The sequence below is a fragment of the Phyllostomus discolor genome, chromosome 2 (assembly GCF_004126475.2).
Source record: "Phyllostomus discolor isolate MPI-MPIP mPhyDis1 chromosome 2, mPhyDis1.pri.v3, whole genome shotgun sequence".
In the NCBI taxonomy this organism is placed as follows: domain Eukaryota; kingdom Metazoa; phylum Chordata; class Mammalia; order Chiroptera; family Phyllostomidae; genus Phyllostomus; species Phyllostomus discolor.
In genome coordinates this window covers 116,626,500-116,644,345 of record NC_040904.2, presented here as the reverse complement: position 1 = coordinate 116,644,345, position 17,846 = coordinate 116,626,500, and the positions used below count along the sequence as shown (strand labels likewise).

Below are 17,846 nucleotides of genomic sequence, written 5' to 3'. Positions count from 1 at the left end.
AATGAAGGGGGGGTAATGGGACAACTGTAATAGCATAATCAATAAACTATATTAAAAATAAAAATAAACTAAGAAATAAAAATAAAGATCATTTTAAAAATAAATAAATACTTTATATGAAATAAGTATGTCTCTTGAAAATGTCACCATGTTTACCAGTGGGGGAAGAAAACCTGTTTCTAAAAATTATGATGTGTATTTATAAAAGCATCAATCTACAGAATGCTAATTACTTTTAATTGTCACTAAAAATCAAGATTTCTAAGGATTAAGAATTTTAATTAAGTTGAAAAGAAATTGTATAGTCTGGTAAAAGAAAGTATAAAATATAAAAACACTTATTAATGTAAAAGAAGAAAATAATTTGTTCCTAAGTTGGTTATTTCTGAATGACTTACTACAAGGAAACTAAAAGGGACTGTGTAAATTTCAGAAAGATTGTATACATCATAGAGTCCATGCAAATTGAAGGTTTGTAAAGATAGATTGTGAAAGGAAATTATGTAAGCAAGCTGAGTAATAAATATAATTAGGTAAATGAATCTAAATACCAAAATGTAATTTTTTTGAAAAGCCTGAAATTTTATTTGTAAAAAGAAAAACCAGTTCAGACCCCTGGAATGCAAAGAGAGGGAGTTGCCGGAGGTCAGAAAGATGGGGAGAAGGTGCTGTAGCCCAGATTGGTGAACACATGCACGGGGCAGCTGCTACCTGCAGCTGTCAGCATCTTGCACTCTGGTGCTGCTGGTTGTTGGTTGAGGCTGAGGCTGAGCAGTCCTTGGGAGAGGCCAGGCACCCAAGCCTTAAGCTCCCCACTCAGCTGCCACTGATTGACACAGGAGCCTGGACCAGCTGACAGAATCAGGTCTTGATATAAGGTGACATGCTTTTGTGGTGCCCACATGGGGAAAATGGTGGTGGGCGTGGAGGATCAGAGATGCCAGAGGTTGAGTGCTGGGCCCCTTCCACAGACCATCCAGTCTGAGTCAGTTGCCAAACATCTAATCCAGCACCCATTGTGGGACCTTGAGCACTCCTTGTGCTTGTAGACCTCCATAGTCTGGACCTCCTTGGCCATGTGGAGGTCCCAAAGCTGCACAACCCCATCTTCACTGCCTGACAGCTCCTCAGGGTTTCGCTTCCGCAGTGCCAGGCAGTGGATGTAGTCTCTGTGGTCGGGAAGTGCTTGTGTGAAAGTCCCCATCTCTAGGTCCATCATAGGCAACTGGCAGTCTGCCCCTGCCAAAATGAGGGAATTCTCCTTGGGGACAAGAAGCAAAGCATTGATCTCAGGCACTTCCAGGCTGGTCCTTCTTGAGGATCTCCACCCAAACCCAGGCCTTCACCTCCCCATCTCCAGCGCTGAACAAATGTCCAAGGGGGGAGACCATGCTGTAGACGGGCCCGTCATAGGCTTGGAAGGTCACTGTGGGTTTCTTACTTTCTTTTTTGGCCTTGGAGCTGAAAGCAGCAGACAAGTTGAAGATGGATATTTCCCCATAATTGTTGCCGGACACCAGGAACTTCCTGCAGGGTGAGACACTTGGGGGGAAAATGGTCATGTGCAGCCACTGGAGCACCAGAAACACTTCCCGGTTCGCAGCATCCCACCATCCAATACTGCCAGCTGGACCGGCCTGAAGGTGGTCGTCATGTACCACCAGAGCCCCAGGAGTGGAGAGGAATACCGTGAAGGCCTGGCTAGACACTAAGTAGCATCCACTGCAGCCCCCCTACGCCAGATCCCTACCCCAAACCCTCTACACAGACCTGCTTTCCAGTGGCTGCTGCCCTTCTATCCTAAATACCAGAAAGTAATCTAATAAAGAATTTGTTTTGGTCTTCAGTCTGTTAAAAGGGAAAAAGGTTTACTGTATCTGCCTAGAAAGCAAAGATTCTATATTTTTTATTTTTATTTTTAATATATTTTATTGATTATGCTATTACAGTTCTTCCAATTACCCCCGCCCTTATCCCCTTCCTCCCGGTAACCCCATTTCCTCCACCAGTCCCTCTCCTTAGTTAATGTCCCTGGGATGTGAATATAAGCTCTTTGACTACTCCCTTTCCTATACTAATGTTAACACCCCCTGTCTGTTTTCTTCTTGCCAATTATGCTTCTTAATCCCTGAAACTTTTCCCTCTTCCCCCCTTTCCTATCCTAGCTTATAACCCTCCAAATGATCTCCATATCTATGATTCTGTTTCTGTTCTGGTTGTTTGCTTAGTTTGTTTTTTCAGATTGAATTGTTGATAGTTGTGAATTTGTTTTCATTTTAATGTTCACAGTAATGATCTTCTTTTTCTGAGATAAATCCCTTTAACATTTCATGTAATATGGGCTTGATGATGGTGAACTCCTTTAGCTTTGCCTCATCTGAGAAGCACTTTATCTGCCCTTCCATTCTAAATGATAGTTTTGCTGGATAGAGTAATCTTGGATGTAGGTCCTTGGATGTTTCATCACTGTTGTATACTTCTTGTCAATCCCTTCTAGCCTACAAAGTTTGTTTTGAGAAATCAATGACAGTTTTATGGGAACTCCTTTGTAGGTAACTCTCTGCATTTCTCTTGCTCCTTTCAAGATTCTCTGTTTAACTTGTGGCATTTTAATGATGATGTGTCTGGGCATGGTCCTCTTTGGGTCCAACTTGTTTGGGACTCTCTGTGCTTCCTGGACTTGTATGTCTGTTTCCTTCACCAAGTTAGGGAAGTTTTCTTTCATCATTTTTTCAAATAAGTTTTCAATTTCTTGTTCTTCCTCTTCTCCTTCTGGCATCCCTATAATTCAAATGTTGTTACATTTGGAGATGCCCCCAGAGACCCCTTATACTATCCTTGTATTTTTTTTTAAATATTTTATTTATTTATTTTTTAGAGAGGGAAGGGAGGGAGATAGAGAGAGAGAAACATCAATGTACGGTTGCTGGGGGTTATGGCCTGCAACCCAAGAATGTACCCTGGCTGGGAATCGAACCTGGGACACTTTGGTTCCCAGCCCGCGCTCAATCCACTGAGCTACGCCAGCCAGGGCTACTATCCTTGTATTTTTAATTCTTTTTTCTTCTTGTTCTGGTTGAATGATTATTTCTTCCTTATGTTCCAAATTGTTGATCTGAATCCTGGTTTCATCCCTTCCACTGATGGTTTCCTGTAGATTTTTCTTTATTTCACTTAGTGTAAACTTCATTACTTCCTGTGTCTTTTTTATTTTGTTGCTGTACACAATGAGCCCTTCAACCATCCTGATCACCAGTGTTTTGATCTCTGCATCTGATAGGTTAGTTATCTCCATTTTGTTTAGTTCTTTTTCTGGAGTTTTGTTCTGTTCTTTCATTTGGGCCATATTTCTTTGTCTCCTCAATTTAGCAGCCTCCCTGTGTTTGTTTCTGTATATTAGATAGTTTCTTTGGCTCCCTATCTTAGTAGCATAGCCTATTGTAGAAAAGGCACCCATCTGGATAAATGTTGCTTCTTTAAATCCTTGGTTGTCTGACTGCCCTACAGCTCGATTTTCTTACAGTTCTCAGTATTATTTGTTTTGTGATCTAGTTGTAATTCTTTCTGTGGTTGCTCAAGGAGGCAAAGCATGTTTACCTACACCTACATCTTAACCAGAAGTCAAGACTCTATGTATATTTTCTAAATGGTTATGTGGCCCTGGCTGGTGTGGCTCAGTGGATTGAGCACTGGCCTCCTAACCAAAGGTTTGCTGGTTTGATACCCAGTTACATGCCTGGGTTATGGGTCAGGTACCCAGTGGGGGTGCATGAGGGGCAATCACACATTGATGGTTCTCTCCCTTTCATTCTCCCTCCCTTCCCCTCTTTCTAAAAATAAATAAATCCATAATAAAAGTAGCTATGTGCTATATTGTGTTAATCAGGTACTTTATTACTTAAAACCCCATATTCCTTATCAAAAGAACTAAAGTTTGCTGGCCTGTATTTATGTTTGATACATTTATTGTCACTTTGTATAAATAAATAATTTAATATTGTTTCATAATGACATATAACCTTTGGTCAGATATGTTTGACAGCCTTCCACAGATTAAATTTTAAGAGACTTTTTTCTCAACCAAAAATTGTCTTTGGGTCATTCCATTATGTCCCTGGAATGCTGCAGGTATTTTTTTGTTTTGTTTTGTTTCTCCTCATGAAGAAGAAATTTTGAAGCAATTAGGCTACTTGATATGCTTACAATACACAGGAAGCTTTGTCAAATAAATAAGTAGTAACTATGTTCTATCTGTATACACAGATTTTTATTAAAGCAAATGTTCTAGAGATATATAAAAATCTCCAAGAGTCTACAATGTTCTGATATACTTCCATTTATAATTTTAGTTATCTTAAAGTATAGGTACAGGAAAGCAAATTCTTTTGTCAACTGCATTATAATCAAATCTGTAACCATGTTGTATTAACTTTTTTTTGTCATGGGGCAGTCATTGTTTTACCTTGATGCATTTACAAATATGTTACATCTTCAGAACAATCTATGGAAAGAATTCTAACTTATTCTAAATTACATATTTCTGACAATAAATTTTCAGATTATATTATTAAACTGCATGAAAATTACTGGAAGTCTATGGAATAAAAGGATTTATAGAAATATTGGCAAATAATCAGGATAAACAAAAATTGATTATGGGACAGAATTAACTAAAGATAATTGTAGTTTTTGTAACTTTTTTGTTGAAAATATTACTAATTTTTAATCCTTCTGTTTTTCATACATAAGGAAACTTGATTTTTTCCCTAAATCAACTGGTAAATTATACATTTATAAACAATATTGAGGCTTTTTTTTCCTCCTTACCTAATCCCTCTGGAATTTGGAAGCACTAGAATGAGTACTATTATTTTTATGGAAATATATGTTTTTGCATAAATCCAGTAAGAATCTGATTTCTTCATAACCGGACACATACAACCAGTTTCTAATTATGATTCTATTAACCAAGACTTTGACTGAAATGTCACATCTTAGAGAGACACGCCTAAACTCTAGATGTCAGCAAAAGCTTTAAGGAATAAAGATTGACTTTGAAGCCAATAAAGTCCCCTTGCTTACTGATAAGGTTTATGGCAGTTCTTCCAGGTAAGGAGTGAAGGCTGCTTTCCTGGCAGATGGCAAAGAAGAACCCCAAGACATTTGGGGGACCTTGAGAACCTAAGGGACTCACCTAGAGTTATAGATATTGAAGGCAAAACCTGATGGCAACTTGGTGGCTTGGCTTTTCCACCCTGTGGGGCTAATTAAAGCTGAGTCTGGAAATTCCTTATAAGATTCCAACAAAGGACATTTAAGGGAAACTGTATGATCAATTGCTATTCTCTTGTGTTTATGCAAATAATCAGACCAAATTGAAACTGGACTTAATGCAGTAAATGAGTATTTCCTGATATGGGTCTTTGATAAAAATAAGGGTAATTGTAGGGGAGAAATTGTGTTTCAATAGACTCTATAATATATAGTTATGGATATTAAGCTCTAGTTCAGTTAATTGTCTTCAAAGCTCTGTTTTTCACTTACGCACAAACAAAACTGAAGCAAGGATAATAGACCAGGTACAGAAGGTCACCAAGGCAGAAAGCTCAGGTGCCAACAGTCATTGGAAAGAGAAATAAATTAAAAGAGGCACATAAGAGAGAGGGAGACATCTACATGAGAGAGAAACATCAATCAATTCCTTTTGAATGCACCCCGACTGGTGATTGAACCCACAATGTACAGTTCATCTTGTTTCAGAAGCAAAGACAGCAGCCTATGTAAAAACAGCTCTCTTCCTCACACAAACACATCAAAATTACGGAACAACCATTACTCAGAACTTCCAGAAATTGAGCTGAATGGAAGTCCTATAACTACAGAAATTTTAAAAAGCAATCACATCAAGATTGGTAGGAGTGTCAGAGACACAAGATAGGCTGGTTCCACACCCACATGTGGTGGATAAAAATTGGGAGGGATGTCTTGAAAGTGAGGGGTTGCAGTCCCATACCAGATCCCCCAGACCAGGGTTCCAGTGCACAGAAGATAAGTCCCCACAACTCCTGGCTGTAAAAACCAGTGGGAATTGAGGCTGTGAGAAACAGAAACTGCTGTATTCCCAGGAAGTTTCTCTTAAAGGGCCCATGTATGGATTTACTTTCTCTGAGCTCCAGCGTTAGACCAGCAGCTTGAAAGGCACCATAGGCATACGGGTAGGAACGAAAATGTCTAGCGTCAGGACAAAAGCTGGGGGACACCTTTCTCCCAGACAGAAGTGCTGGCAGAGGTCATTGTTCCTTTTCTAAGCCCTATCCCCACAGAGCTGGCAGGTGGGTGCCATATCTGAGACTCAATCAAGTTGGCTCCCACTATTTGCACCACACTGATGATTCCCTGAGGCTCCATCCCACAAACTTCTTGGCCCACCCAAGCTGTTTCCAGTGGCTTTTCCATACAAATGACTTGTCTTGGCTTATGCTTCAGATTTTTCTAAATCCTCTTAAACAAGCAACATCTGGCCTCAGTGAACCCCATACCTCTGGGTAAATGGCCCCAGACCCCACTTTAGCAGCAGCTGGTCTCAGTACACAGCTTGGCCTCCCATAGGCATCTCTAAGCCCAGCACAAGTAGCAGTCATCTGCAGATAGCTTTGTAGCTTATGCCAGGGGGCCCCAGACAGAACACAGGCAGTGACTGACCTTGGTCTGAACCTCCAAGGAGGCCCCAGAGCCAGTACACCTGATGGACAGCTACACACCACTCTGGAGCACCACACCCAACCCCCTCCACAAGCAACACACTCAAGGAGCAGTCTCAGTGGGCACCAGAGCCCTGCTGAAGTAAGTTCTGCTCTGTGAATTGGGCCTCTTCACAGCTTATCCATGATGGTGGTCTGGGGGTGGTGATGAGTGGTCAAAACCAGTCCTTGTAGCTGGTTGGCCTGGGTAAACCCCTCCTATTGACCTGCCAACATTAACCAAGTTTCAACTACAAGAGGAGGGTGTACATAACCCACATGGTGGTTGTAACTAGGGTACCTAGCTTGAGTTTGTAGGGGAGGCTGTGTCATTGGATCCTACAGGGCATTTGCTACATTAGTCTACCAAGCGAAGGAATTGTAGAAGTTCTACCTAACACATAAAAACAAAACACAGGGGCGCTGCCAAACTGAGGAAACAAAGAAACATGGCCAAAATGAATAAAAGAGCAAAACTCCAGAGAAAGAACTAAACAAAATGGAGACAAGAAATCTATGAGATGCAGAGTTCAAAACACTGGTCATAAGGATGCTCAATGAACCTCGGGTAAGAGCATATGAACTCAGAGAGAACTTCAACAGCTTAAAAAAGGACATGGAAACCATTAAAAAGAACCAGTCAGAAATGAAAAATATACTAACTGAAATGAAGAATAATTTATAAGGAATCAACAGTAGAGTGGATGAAGCCAAGATTCAGATCAGTGATTTGGAATATAAGGAAGCAAATAATACCCAATAAGAACAGCAAGAAGAAAAAAGAATTTAAAAAATGAGGATTTGGAAGGATCCTCTTGGACAACTTCAGGTGAACCAACATTTGCATCATGGGGGTGCTGGTAGGAGAATAGAGAGAGCAAACATTTGAAAACATATTTGAAAAAATGACAGAAAACTTCCCTAATTTGATGAAGGAAATAGATATGCAAGTCCAGGAAGCACAGAGAGTACCAAACAAGATGAATCCAAAGAGGCCCACACCAAGACACATCATAATTAAAATATCAAAAATTAAAGACAAAGAGAGAATCTTAAAAGCAGCAAGAGAAAAGCAGTTAGTTACCCACAGGGGAATTCCTATAAGGCTGTTAGCTAATTTCTCAAATGAAACTTCAAGGCTAGGAGGATTGGCAAGAAATAATCAAAGTCATGAAAAGCAGGGACCTATAGCCAAGATTGCTGTACCCAGCAAAGCTGTCATTTAGAATGGAAGGGCAGATAAAGAGTTTCCCAGACAAGAAAAAAACTGAAGTTCATCATCACCAAACTATTATTATTTGAAAGGTTAAAGAAACTTATTTAAGAAAAAAAGATAGAAACTATGAATAATAAAATGTCTTAAACACATACCTATCAGGAATTGAATCTAAAAAAATGAAATAAATGAACAAGCAGAACAGAAACAGAATCATAAATACAAAGAAAATTTTGGTGGTTGACAGATTGGAGAAGGGTTGAGGGAATGTGCAAAAAAGGTGAAGGGATTAAGAAGTACAAATTGGTTGTTACAGAATAGTCATGGGGATGTAAAGGACAGCATAGGGAATATAGTAGCCAAAACATATACAAGGTTTGTCTAGAAAGCATCCAACCAAGTACTATGAAAAATAGAGACATTTATTGAAAAAGATACAAGAAACAAGAAACATTGTACATAGGACAACAACGCCTCAGTCCCTTTCAAAGTAAGTGCCTTGGAACTTCACACCATTTCTCCCAGTCACCATCAGCTGCCCCGTCATATTTTCCTGAATTTCATGAATGTTCAGAATTCTCTTCCCTTCAAAGGTGATTTTAGTTTTGGAAAAAGTCAGAAGTCACAGGGTACCAAATCTGGGCAGTAGAGGGGCTGAGTCACTTGGATAACTTGATGTTTCACCAAAAAACTGCAAAAGACGTGATGCGTGAACAGGTGCATTGTCGTGATGAAGCTGCCAATCACCAGATGCCCATTCCTGCAGCCGTTTTCATCACATTGCATCTCTCAACTGATGAAGAACATTTAGGTAGTGCTCCTTATAAAGTGTTTGGCCTAGATGGGCATACTCATGTGACGGGTTAAAGGAACATTGAGAATCCTCCCTGTTTATGACAAAGCTGTGACCTTTATTGTAAAAATGAAATATAAGCATGCTGTCTCTCAGGGAGAACTGGCCCTTCTCCCAGAGGGAACTGTTGGTTAGTTAAATCACACAAGTTCATCACCAAGCCCTTATATATAAAATGTTAAAGGGACTTATCTAAGAAAAAGAAGATAAAAAATATGAACAGTAAAATGACAACAAACTCACAATTATTAACAACCACACCTAAAACAAAAAAGAAAAGCAAACTAAGCAAACAACTAGAACAGGAACAGAACCACAGAAATGGAGATCACATGGAGGGTTATCAACAGGGGAGTGGGAGAGGGAGAAAAGAGAGAAAGGTACAGAGAATAAGTAGCATAAATGGTAGGTAGAAAATAGGCAGGGAGAGGGTAAGAATAGTATAGGAAATATAGAAGCCAAAGAACTTATATGTATGACACATGAACATGAACTAAAGGGGGGCAATGTAGATGGGAGAGGGTGTACAGGGCAGAGGGGAGTGAAGGGGGAAATGAGACAACTGTAGTAGCATAATCAATAAAATATATATTTAAAAAGTGAAAAAATGAAAGAATATATATTCTATCACTATTGTATGAAGTGTTCTGTATATGTCTTTTAGGTCTCATTGGTTTACAGGTTCGATTCCTGGTCAAGAGGTAGGTTTGGTCTGCAGTCACCAGTACAGAAGGTTGATGTTTGTCTCTCACATCATTAGTTCTCTCCCTCTCTTTTCCCCTCCTTTCCCCTCTCTCTAAAACAAAAAAAAAAATTAATTTAATTTAAAAAAACACAAGACATGTTGGTTATTTGGTAGTTTTATTTACTTGCAGGAAGTAAAGGAGATGGGATTCATAACCAAAGCTCTGTCTCCCGGGAGGGATGTTTGGCCATTTCTTACACACACTATTCAGTTAATTATGTTTTCTTCTTGGCAGTTGGCTAAAGTAGTGATGTTGGGTGCTTGGTCAAGCTCATCCCATTACAGCTGCATCTGAGAAATGCTGTGCTACATGTTAACATTTAGTAACAACAGCACTGTCAGAACCACCCACACCTGAGACCTGTGTCCTGTAATAACTTTTAAATGCACGAAGAAACCCCAAAATTCATGTGACTAGTTCTACTGTGATACTGGTTTTATTGCAGTGGTCTGGAGCCCAACCTGCAATATGACTGAGATGTGCATGTAGTAAATTCTGGATCTGTAACCTTTCTACACCTTTTCTACTCTCATTTTCTTCATTATCTAGGTAATTTTATTCTTTCACACTACCATCTTCTCAATAAATCTGCAGTTGCCCCGTCTCTGGAATGGCAGATCTATATTTCTAACTCGTTAGGAACACTACCGCAAATTTCAAATTCTGGAAGTCCTAAACTAAATTCATTATTTTATCCTCCTGTTTCCACAACTCTAAACCCTCCCAAAATTTGCTTCTTTCCAGCTCCCGGGAAATCACCCTCACTTCTCAATTAAATGGCAGCACCCACGTCTCAAATTCCAACTTTGAAGTCACCCCTCCAGGGGCCAAATCGGACCTGGAAGCTGAAACAGAAAAAAAAAAAAAAAAAAACCCAACCAAACAAACCTTAACCTTGGGACTGGTCGGGGAGGAGAAGGAGGGCCTGCGCAGCCGCGACCTTGCAGCAAGGAACAAGGACCTTGCGCACGGAAGGAGGCCTGGCGGGGCAGGGGCGGGGCTCCGAGGTCTCTTCTGCCCCGCTACAGTCTTCCGTGGAGGGGAGTCGGGAGCTCGGAAGCGCCCAGAGGCGAAGACCCCAGAGTCCGAAGGCATCTGGAACAGCCTGACCCTTTGGCAGGTGAGTGGGCGCCGCGGGGTGTCCTGAGTTGGCAGCCTGGGTTGCGATCTGGAAGACGGGGACAGTCTTGGGCACTGGGCTCAGGCCCGGGTCTCCCGGAACTTGGAGATCGCACTTGGGATCCGCATTTCTTGTTTCCGACGAGCACAACAGCATGTGTGTCTTATGAAATTTGAGTTTCAAAGCAAACTTTTGCAAAAGTCCAGGATTTTAGTGGACAATCAGGGAATACCGTGAATAATTGGGCACACTGTATGTGATAGGAACACATAATATCAGTTGAAGTCCAAAGTCAAAAACCTGGTAATTAGATCAGTAATCCCTGCTGGGGCGGATTCCTTCAGTCTCAGCTTCTAGAAAAGCAGGGCTCTGCCCAGTGTTCAGCCTTTCCACTCTGGGTTACAGAATGACAGTAAACGTGAAGATCTATTGAATGTGGCGTTAGAATAAGGGAGAAATTCACTCTGAGTATGTGCATGTTGCAGACCCTTTCAGTGCACTGACTTGAGCGTGTATTCAGTGAGCACTTACAAGTTCCTGTCTGTGTGCCGCCCCAGTTGGAGAAGCACAAGAGTGGGTGGCCTTACTTTTAAGGGGTTCAATAGTCCCCTTAGGGATGTACAGAATTGATGCCATTTGGGTCCAAATATGCAAATAGTTTCAGAAGCCCCTTCTGTAATCCTAGGCTTTAATGGATGAGTGAATTTTTAGTAAGCAAGCATTTATTGAATGCCTGCTGTGTGCCCTAGCACTTATTGAATGCTTATTGTATAGCCCAGAGCCTAGGGATATAAAGATAAAAAAGACACAGCACTTGCATGGAATCTGCACTCCTGGAGAAGCTGACAAGAGTTAAGAGAACAGCCAGCGGTACTAGGGATTTGTGTGACTACAACTGCCTGCTGGGGGTATTGGGGAGGCCCCATCCGCAGGGGACCTGGATCAGAGCCTGAGGGTTCCAGAGGAGGCTCCCAACTGCTGTCATGGTTTCTGGATGGAGTTGCCAGAATTTGTGAAAGGGAGGCTGAGAACCAGGACCCTGAACCTGGACCCTGGGGCTGTGTCCCTAAGCCAGGGTCTGATGGCTGGAAGACAGACACACTTATCTGAAGAGGTGGAGCTGGGCAGCTGGCTTCTTCCAGCTTAGAGACTGTTCTGGAAATTGCTAAAGATTTAGTGGAGAGTTTTGGTGTTTTGTTCATTTGTTCTTTGATCTTTAACTGTCAGAGTTTAAAAGCAAAATAGGTTAATCTGAATAGGATGGTCTAATATCTTTCACAGTATTATCATCTCTCATCTACCAAACATGATAATTATGAATCATTTGGAATGTAAAAGACAACACATATGAAATTTATAAATATTAATGCTACGGAAAGGTTGAAGTCAAGCAACTTCAGTTTAACTACATCACATAAGGAAAGAAAAAGTGAACTCTTAATATGTTCATTTGTTGAAAAGTGCCTACTAGGTCCTGGGTGGGATATACAAGTGTGGGGTGAGTGTAGGGGGAAAGAGTCCCAGCAAGAAGGAACAGCATGTGTGAAGGCCCTGAGGACTAGGTTTAAGGTTGTTGCCAACCTGAAGAAAAAGCCAATGTGGCCAGGGCAGAATGAGAGTGGTGTGCAGGATGAGGCTGGGAAGAGAGGCTAGGCCTTGAACCATAAGAAATTTGAATTTCATTTGAAATGGAATAAAAAAAAGTGCCTGGCTAGTGTGGCTCAGTGGATTGGGTGCCAGCCTGCAAACTGAAGGGCCACTGGCTCAATTCCCAGTCAGGGCATGTGCCTGGGTTGCAGGCTGGGTCCACTGTTGGGGATGTGCTACTGATCAATGTTTCTCCTGCACATCATTGACAATTCTCTCCCTCTCTTTCTCCCTCCCTTCCCTTCTCTCTAAAAATAAATAAATAAAATCTTAAAAATATAAAATAAAAATACTTTTAAAAATGTTTACACAAGCTACAGCATGGAGAAGAGATTAGAGGCAGAGAGGAGCAGAAGTGGGGAGAGGAGTCAGGACTTTACTGATGGGACATGGGCCCCAGTGGCATTGGAAATGGAGAACAAGGATAGATTCCAGCTGTATTTAGGGGCAGTGATGACATGATACTGATGGCTGAAGGGATATCCCCAAAGTGGGGAGAAATTAAGGGTAGCAGCCAGCTGGACACAGCAGCCATCTCCAAGAGGGGAACAAGGGGAGCCCTAGACTGGGGACTTGGCACGTATGAGGTATGACCATTTGGGAGACAATGGGCATTTTGTCCTAAATTAGGTGTTGTCTGCATATTGATGGCTTGTAGGGCCTTGAGGAATGGGCACATTGCTCAGGTAAAGGGACAATAGTGAGGGTTCTAGTCCGCTTGGGAGAACAGAACCTTTCAGGCAGGAGGAGTAGGAGGAACACAAGTTGTAACCATGTCCTCAGGGGACTGCTCCTGGTAGGCACCCTTGCAGATGGCAGGCCTAGTTGTCTTACGAGGAAATTCCTTACTAACCTTCTTTAAATGAATATCAGACCCAAGAACTACTTTTCACCAAACCCCACCTGTTAGAAATGGTTTCAGTTTTTAAAAACCGACAAATAACTATTGTGAATTAAATACAATATCTCACCATTTAATTAGTTTATTGTAACATACACATAATATTTCATTCAATTCAAAAATATGCTTTTTTCTTAGAAGTCATTCTATATGTGTAAAGGTAAAAGAAATTAACTTTAAATATATATACATATATTTCCATTTGACTGTAAGTTGTATGTTTTTATTACTAATTATTCAATTTATCTCTAGAATGGCTTATGAGAAACCCAAATTAACTAATGTCTCTTTGAATTTATATAAGACTTACATATAAAAATCCATGGTTTTCCCTGGCTGGTGTTGCTCAGTGGATTGAGCACCAGACTTTGAAGCATAGGGTCACCAGTTCAATTCCCAGTCAGGGCACATGCCTGGGTTGCAGGTCAGGTCCCCAATAGGGGGCGTGTGAGAGGCAACCACACACTGATGTGTTTCTCTCTCTCTTTCTCACTCCCTTACCCTCTGTCTAAAAATAAATAAATAAAACCTTTTTAAAAAATCCATGGTTTCACTATTACTATAACATTATCATAATGTTAATGTTGAATTTAGAAACTAATGCTTCTTTATTTATTTTTCACATTTTTTAATGCTTCTGTATTCTTTTTTAAGATTTTATTTATTTATTTTTATAGAGGGAAGGGAGGGGGAGAGAGAGAGAGAGAGAAAGAGAGAGAAACATCAATGTGCGGTTGCTGGGGGTCATGGCCTGCAACCCAGGCATGTACCCTGACTGGGAATTGAACCTGTGACACTTTGGTTCGCAGCCTGTACTCAATCCACTGAGCTACGCCAGCCAGGGCTATGCTTCTGTATTCTTAAATTATATTTGATTTGTAACTGAAATCTGTCATATTTTTTTAAATGTAAATTGAGTCTATAAAAAAGGATTTTCTGGTGTCATAATATCAGACATAAAAGCTAGAAATGATTCTAAAACCAAAATATATATTGCAAACACAGGTAATATTCAACTTTTGTGATTATAACATGATTGTAATCTCTCTTTCTTTAAAATAATGCCCAACTTTCCCACAGTTTGCATGTAGAACAATTTTAAAGTCATTGACATTTATGTTCATTGAAAAGAAAATTCTTAAAAGCTATGAGTTGAAACTTCTTTTCCTACAGGATGACTTTGGGAGTCTTTGCAAATTGTACCTTCTGTTTGAAAGTCAAGCACTTACCTCGTCAACAGAAGAAAAAGCTACAAACTGACATTAAGGAAAATGGTGGAAATGTTTCCTTTTTATTAAATCCTCAGGTATTTGCAAGTTTCCTAAGAACTCTTCTCTGATAGGCATTGTGCCTGAGGGGAGTGCAGGTGGTGGTGAGAAGAGTAGACAGAGACAACTGACAGTAGGAAGTCAACAAAGACAGGGGAGTGACATGGCTAACGAAGAATCTGGGCTGGAAAAAGACAGAACAGGGAAGGCCACCCAGTCCCATCTTCTCCTGTTCCTGTGAGCTGTAGGCAAACCTACTTGCCCTGTGAATCTGGTATCATTAGAGCATAGCCAATGACATCCATAGAGGTAATATCAGACCAGCCAAATCTGTTCTTAAAGGAGAAAAGTTAGAATGTGCAGCGTTTGCCAGAAGCACGGCTATCACTCTCCAGTATGTCAACACTGGAATGACACCCATAAGGGTTGCTCCTAGGGAACAGAAAAAAAACATGTGTTGTAAACTGATCTTTGTACTCTTTGTTTATTTAAAGGTGGAAGGAAGCTACCTTCTTTCTTAAACTGTAGGCCTAGCAGATTAGATATAGAAAAATGGCTTCCCTGCTCTGTTTTAACCACCTCATCATAAGAAGTAAAAATTGTAGTTCAAAGTCTTTAGGTGGCATGCAAGTGCATGTCCTGCCCTGTGCATACTCTTCCCTGTGTTAGCAGGCTGAGGGGGCTGTCCCTTCCTGGACCAGAACCCTGGGCTTGCTTACGGGGGCCGAGTTTGTTCCATGAAGCACAGTCAACTCTGGCTGGATGCTGGGTGCTTTTCTAGCATTTGGTAGTTTGCCCATGAATATTAGATATGGAATGGCCCTGTTTTCCTCCAGGTAAGGCAGAATTGTCTGTACTTCCATTATACAACTTTTCTCACTGACTTGTCTTACCATTTTTATAAATGATGAATAATAGTTCATGTCCCTTATACCCTCTCAGTGTGCCTTCTGCACAGAGAATATTAACACGGGCTCTCACTTTTAGAGTCTCTCACATATAGACTGCGACCTTTTCAGCAGTTGCTTTGCCAGTATCTATAAACATTTGAAATGTGTGTACCAGCTATTGTAATGAAAGAGTTAGCACAGTATGTAATGATGAGGAATGATCTCCAAAATAAGTTGTCAAGTGGAAAAGCAGTGTTTAGTATGCTGCTATCTATGGCTACAAGTGGGCTGTGTACTTGTATGTGTGTTACCTATGTAGGATAGCTTTGCAAGCATAGCTGAGAACAAGCTACAGCAGGTGCCTCTGGGAAGAGGAACCTGGAGAAATGGTGGGGAATAAGTTAACTTATTATTATAATTTTACTTTCTGCATAGTCTACAATGTACATATACATATACTACTTACTTTTAAATAAGTTAATAAAATTGCAAATTAACAAATTAAAATAAATAATAATGAATACCCTTTAAACCTCCTATTCCACTCCTAAGGAAAAAATAGGTTGTACAAAAAACTGTATATGAAGATATTCAGCACATTGTTTAGAGGAGTGAAAATTTGGAAATGACCTCTAGGATGGTTAATTAGTCATGGTACATCCATATCTATACTCTTTAAAAACTTGATTTTTTTTAACTTTAATGTAACAATTAATTCTACTATTTATAAGAGTTTTAGAAATCTGGGAGAAATTGTTACAAATTACCTTCCAACAAGACTTTTCATGGGTGAAAATCACAGGTACAAAACCATGTAAATTTTGCTTTTACTAACACATAATGAATTGATTCTATTCTTCTTAGTGTACACATGTAATCTTAGACAGTGCTGATATTCTGAGTCAGTACCAACTGAACTCTATCCAAAAGCACCATATCCACATTGCAAACCTGGATTTTATATGGGAATCTATCAAAGAAAGGAGACTCTTGGACGTAAAGGATTACAACCCTAACAAGTCACTGGACAGCACACCACCTCCTTGTCAAGAGGCAAGCAGTTCTGGTAAGCATTTCATATCAATTACTCATTGTATTATAGGTGTTATAGTAAACATTTTGGTTTGTCAAAGATATAGACAAAGCATGGTTCAGAAATACTACGTAAAAAATTAGGCTTCTTGTTGTCTCAGGAAAATGGGCAGCAAATAGTGAAGGACAAAGACTTCTTTAGCTATAGAAATAGATTTGTCCATATCCATTCTAGTGTGATCAGAATCAAAATGACTACAAAAAAGACTAATAGTCTAGTAAACTTGATGTGTAATTTTAACTAGGAAGAGGAAGAACCTCTGTGTTAAAAAATTATCATCAAAACTTAATGACTGCAAATTTTATTACCAGGATTGGCTAAAGAGGTTCTTTCCAAAAGATGATGTCTCCCAAAGCAGCATGTCTCCTTTATAAACCCAGATTTTATTTTGGAATCTGGCTGAGAAGAAAGCCTTTGGACATAGAGAAATGCACCCCTCATGAGACACGTTCAAGTCAAGCAGTTCTGATAAATACCAATAAGCACATGATATGTTAAATATCATCTGGTATTATATTAATTGTATTATTTGTAAAAGTAGACATCTTAAGTGTTTGGGTGTGGTTTGGCCTCTTTAGACAAATGTTTGTCCAAAAATGCTGTCATCAGACTATCTTGCTGTCTCAGAAAATTATAGCTGAAACAAAAAGGTAGAATGATAAATTCCTTTTACACTGAAAAAATTTTTCAGCATCCAGAATAATATAGTCAGATCCAGAATTACTGAAAATATACTGATGACTTTTGAAATGTAGGTAGCATAATTAAAACTAAAAAGAAATTCTCACATTAGAAGAGTTAATCCTCTCTATCATAATGCTCTAGATAGTGATACTATTCTACAAGAAAAGTATGAAGCAAACATTGCTCAGCCTTACATAGGATCACTGAATTTCCCTCCTCCAATCTGGAACACGTGTGTGAGCTGATGGCACTCAGGGACTCATTCTGATCCTGTGTTGTGCTAGAAATGCATTTCATAACTATGCTCACCATTATTTTCTGAAGAGAAAAATGCCATTTGAAATTGTATGCTTATCAGTGAATTTCACATAATGCAAATTACATGGCAATTCTCCTCATATGGCTATTAAAATAGAATAATGGTATGTTCTCACTGTCTTTTAACTACCATCCTCCTTTCCCACTTGTGTTAATATTAAATCACCAATAACTTTAGCTAATTTAAGAACACTTTTATTTTTTTATTTTTATTTTTAAGTATATTTTATGGATTATGCTATTACAGTTGTCCCATTTTTTTCCTCCCCTTTATCAGCCTCCACCCTGCATCCCCATTCTTCCAGTACTCCTCCCAACCCTTAGTTCATGTTCATGGTTCATACACATGAGTTCTTTGGCTTCTCCATTT

At 39.9% G+C, this 17,846-nt stretch overlaps 1 protein-coding gene and 1 pseudogene across 1 annotated transcript in view; one reads left to right on the top strand and one right to left on the bottom strand.

The window, feature by feature from the left end:
- Positions 1-561: 561 nt before the first annotated feature.
- Positions 562-1,908, bottom strand: LOC114514123 (annotated as a pseudogene).
- An 8,640-nt stretch (positions 1,909-10,548) lies between these two features.
- Positions 10,549-17,846, top strand: part of PARP4 (poly(ADP-ribose) polymerase family member 4) — a 130,067-nt gene continuing 122,769 nt past the window's right edge. Inside the window, 3 exon segments of the mRNA XM_028531896.2 lie at positions 10,549-10,675; positions 14,397-14,529; positions 16,246-16,447. Coding sequence (XP_028387697.1) covers positions 14,398-14,529; positions 16,246-16,447 — 334 coding nt within the window. The 5' untranslated portion in view covers positions 10,549-10,675; position 14,397.